The sequence below is a fragment of the Crocuta crocuta genome, unplaced genomic scaffold (genome assembly GCF_008692635.1).
Source record: "Crocuta crocuta isolate KB4526 unplaced genomic scaffold, BGI_CrCroc_1.0 scaffold443, whole genome shotgun sequence".
NCBI classification, from domain to species: domain Eukaryota; kingdom Metazoa; phylum Chordata; class Mammalia; order Carnivora; family Hyaenidae; genus Crocuta; species Crocuta crocuta.
In genome coordinates, this window is record NW_027529446.1 from 1,068,012 (window position 1) to 1,071,065 (window position 3,054).

Here is a 3,054-nt window from a genome sequence, read left to right on the forward strand (position 1 = left end):
TCTGTCCGTCCCCCCACCCCCCGCCCCACCAGCCCGCGGCCACCTCCCAGGGTCACGCACCTTCTCTATGGCTTCCTGATTTGAAGAGCAGAATTTGAGACACTCCTCAATGAACAGGTTGAGATACCGCTGGCGGATGACGGTGGGGACTTTGCCCCCAAACTCTTTGGGGATAATGGGCTTCTTTAAACTCTAGAGAAGACACGGACCATCAGAGACGGCGCACGCGCCGCCTGGACCCTGATGGAGGTCTGAAGCCCCCGGGACGCCACACACACAGGATGGGTGAAACCCTGGGCTTCAGGGACTCAGCTCGTCCCTGGCTCATCGGGGCCAGCAGAGCCCCAGCAGTGTCAACCAGAGGGGAAACTGAGGGCAGGCGGGAGAGGCGGGGGAAGGCACGTCTCTGTGAACTGAAAGCGCCCTGGGCAAGGGGAGTCTGTTAACAAAAGCAGCAGAGGGAGTAGGAAGGGGAGGAGCACGCAGGCTCTGAGGGCGCGTCCAGGGGCACCCGGGGGCGACAGCGAGCCAGGCGCCCCAGGGGACGGGGGAGGGGCACTCACCTGTAAAGACGGGCTGTGGGCAACGCGCTTGGGGGTGACGGTGGTGGTGGTCTTGGACGCCATGCCCGACAACGTGCGCGCCTTCAGGGGCTGGCTGCCCGGCTCGGGGCCATTGGGAGGCTGGCTGCTGCTGGCGGCGAGGGTCCGCTTGGCACCTGTGGGGGCTGGCGGGGCGCAGGGGGCGTGAGAGCAGGAAGAGAGCACACCCATGACCGAGCTGCAGAGCACCAAGCAGCCGCGGTCGTTCAGCGTCAGCAGGACGTGCATCTCGGAGCACAGGGGGAAGGGCCGGGCTGCGGGGCACGGGCTGCGGAATGACATTAGGCTCTATCTGCTTTCGGGCAAGTCCATCGAGAAGGGGGAAACAAGTGGGGCTTCGGAGGCCGGCTCAGGCGGCGTCGCCGCGGGGGTGGTCCGGCGAGTGGCAGGGCACGTGGGAAGCCTCTGCCACATGTCCTGGCCCCCGACTCCGAGGCATTGACGTACGAGGGAGGAAAGGCCCTGGCTCCTGGGCTGAGGACCAGAGGGTACAGGGTGCCCCCGGCCCGCTCATTGTGACCAGCGGGCCTGCCCGCCACTGCCTGTGTTCTGCCTCTCCCTTTGATGAGGTCACAAACCAAACAGTCTCCCGCCTCCCTGGGGAGGAGGGCACCCGCCTGCCGGGCTGTTTCCAAGGGCTCTGGGGCGGCGGCCGGGGCGCAGAAGGCGGTGCGGGTGTACGCACGCGTGAGCACGGGGCTTCCGGGCAGCCCCACCCCCGGGCTCAGCCCCGATCAAGGAACAGGAGCGGAGGAGGGGAGCCCAGAATGCACGCAGGGCCCCAGCCTCGTGGAAGGACCAGGGCACCACAAGCTGGCCGTGGCGCAGCCCATACCAGGACCGGCCGGCCTCTGCCGAGTCGGCAGGAAACACGGGCCCGTCAGGAGGAGGGAGACAGCTCTTAGGTTCACTGACGCCTGGGCTTTTTGTGCAGCGCCAGGGCGTGTGTGGAAAGGAAGCCAGCACGAGGCACTGGACGGGACCCCTGAGCTTCAGGTGAGCCCCCTGCAGCTCAGGAAGGTCGCCACCGTGTCTAAGGCCACCAGGCCACGTGATGACTGTAGCAAGAACTGACCCAAGTGAGCCATGGAGAACAGCCCAGGTGACCCGGTCACGTGTAGCTGGCTTTACAAGAGTCTGTGTCCCAGGGTCCACACAGTTCAGGGTCCTCTCCTGTCGCTGCAGCTAAACCCTACTGATGACCCACATCAACACCTCCTGCCCTCAAGTTCTTTTTTGAAAAATTTTTTAAAGTTTTTGAGAAAGGGATAGAGACGGCATGAGCAGAGAAGGGTCAGAGAGAGAAGGCGTTACAAAATCTGAAGCAGATTCCCGCTCTGAGCTGTCAGCACAGAGCCCAACGTGGGGCTTGAACCCACGAACCGTGTGATCATGACGAGCCGAAGTCCGACACTTAACCGACTGAGCCCCCAGGTGCCCCTCTCGCTCTCAAGTTCTAAGTTGGGAGCTCCGGGGAGGACGAGGGGCAGAATCGGGACATGTCCTAGAGCAGGGAGAAGGCCGGGAGGGCTGCTGTGGACTAGCTCGCAGGGCCCCGCCCCTCAGGCCCCCCTAACTCCAGGGGGCATTTCAACCAGCAGCAAGGAAGCACCCAACCCCCCCCCCGGAGCTGGTCAGATGGCAGGGGGCATCTGAGACCCAAAAGAAGCTGAATCAGCATCTGAACAAGCCCTCTGGGTGGCCTGGTACCCAGGGGCTCCCTCACCTTGGCCAGCTCAGGTGCCACTGGGCGTCCTGCCGTCGGACCACAGAGGTCTGACCCGACGTTCGGACAAAGGCAAGTGGGGAAAGTACCCTCAAAGCAGAAGGCAATCTAGCCCCAGGGGCCTCCAGATCAGCCGGCTCAATTCCACCAAGCACTGAGAGGCTCCAGGGGTGCAGCCCCACAGACGGCCCTGAGGCCAGCTCCCCGTTCCTGGCATCACGGGCCAGAGCCCGGTGCCCACTCAGGAGCCCGGGGGAGGCCAGGACAAGAAGACCAGGCAGGCAGGGACAGAGTGGGAGTAACAGGAGATTCCTGGGTCAGGGCCTCGGGGCGGGGGGGCAGGGGGGGAGGCAGGAAGCCAGAGAGATAGACGCTCTGAGCCCGTTAGACGGACACGGGGAGGGATGAAGGCGCCCCGCGGACCCCCCACAACCAATCCCTGGCTACCGATACCAGAGTCCAGAGCTGGGGACGGCGCAGAGCCACTGGGCGCCGTGTCAGGTCTGCGTTAGCCTCCTGCTACCGGCGGGGGGGACCCTCAGCCCCACCTTACACACCAGCACGCTGAGGCACCGGCAGAGGCGGAGCCTGGCCGCGGGCCCCTCTCACCGCCCGCGAGCCCCCGTGCCCTGGGACTTACCTGCGGCCAGGCGGGGGTTGGGGACATGGGCGATCCTCCTCTTCTCGCCGGGGGCTGAGATGTGGACGGAGGACGGCTTCTCGGCC

General features: G+C 65.1%; 1 protein-coding gene across 1 annotated transcript in view; it reads right to left on the reverse strand.

Annotated features, from left to right (window-relative positions):
• The window catches only part of REXO1 (RNA exonuclease 1 homolog), a 35,030-nt gene that overhangs the window by 17,794 nt on the left and 14,182 nt on the right, over positions 1 to 3,054 (reverse strand). Inside the window, exons 7-9 of the mRNA XM_077760610.1 lie at positions 2,969 to 3,054; positions 564 to 727; positions 61 to 192 (exon numbers count right to left, since the gene is read on the reverse strand). The exon at positions 2,969 to 3,054 is cut by the window's right edge and continues 66 nt beyond it. Of these exons, the coding sequence (XP_077616736.1) occupies positions 61 to 192; positions 564 to 727; positions 2,969 to 3,054 (382 nt within the window). The remainder of the gene's footprint in view (positions 1 to 60; positions 193 to 563; positions 728 to 2,968) is intronic.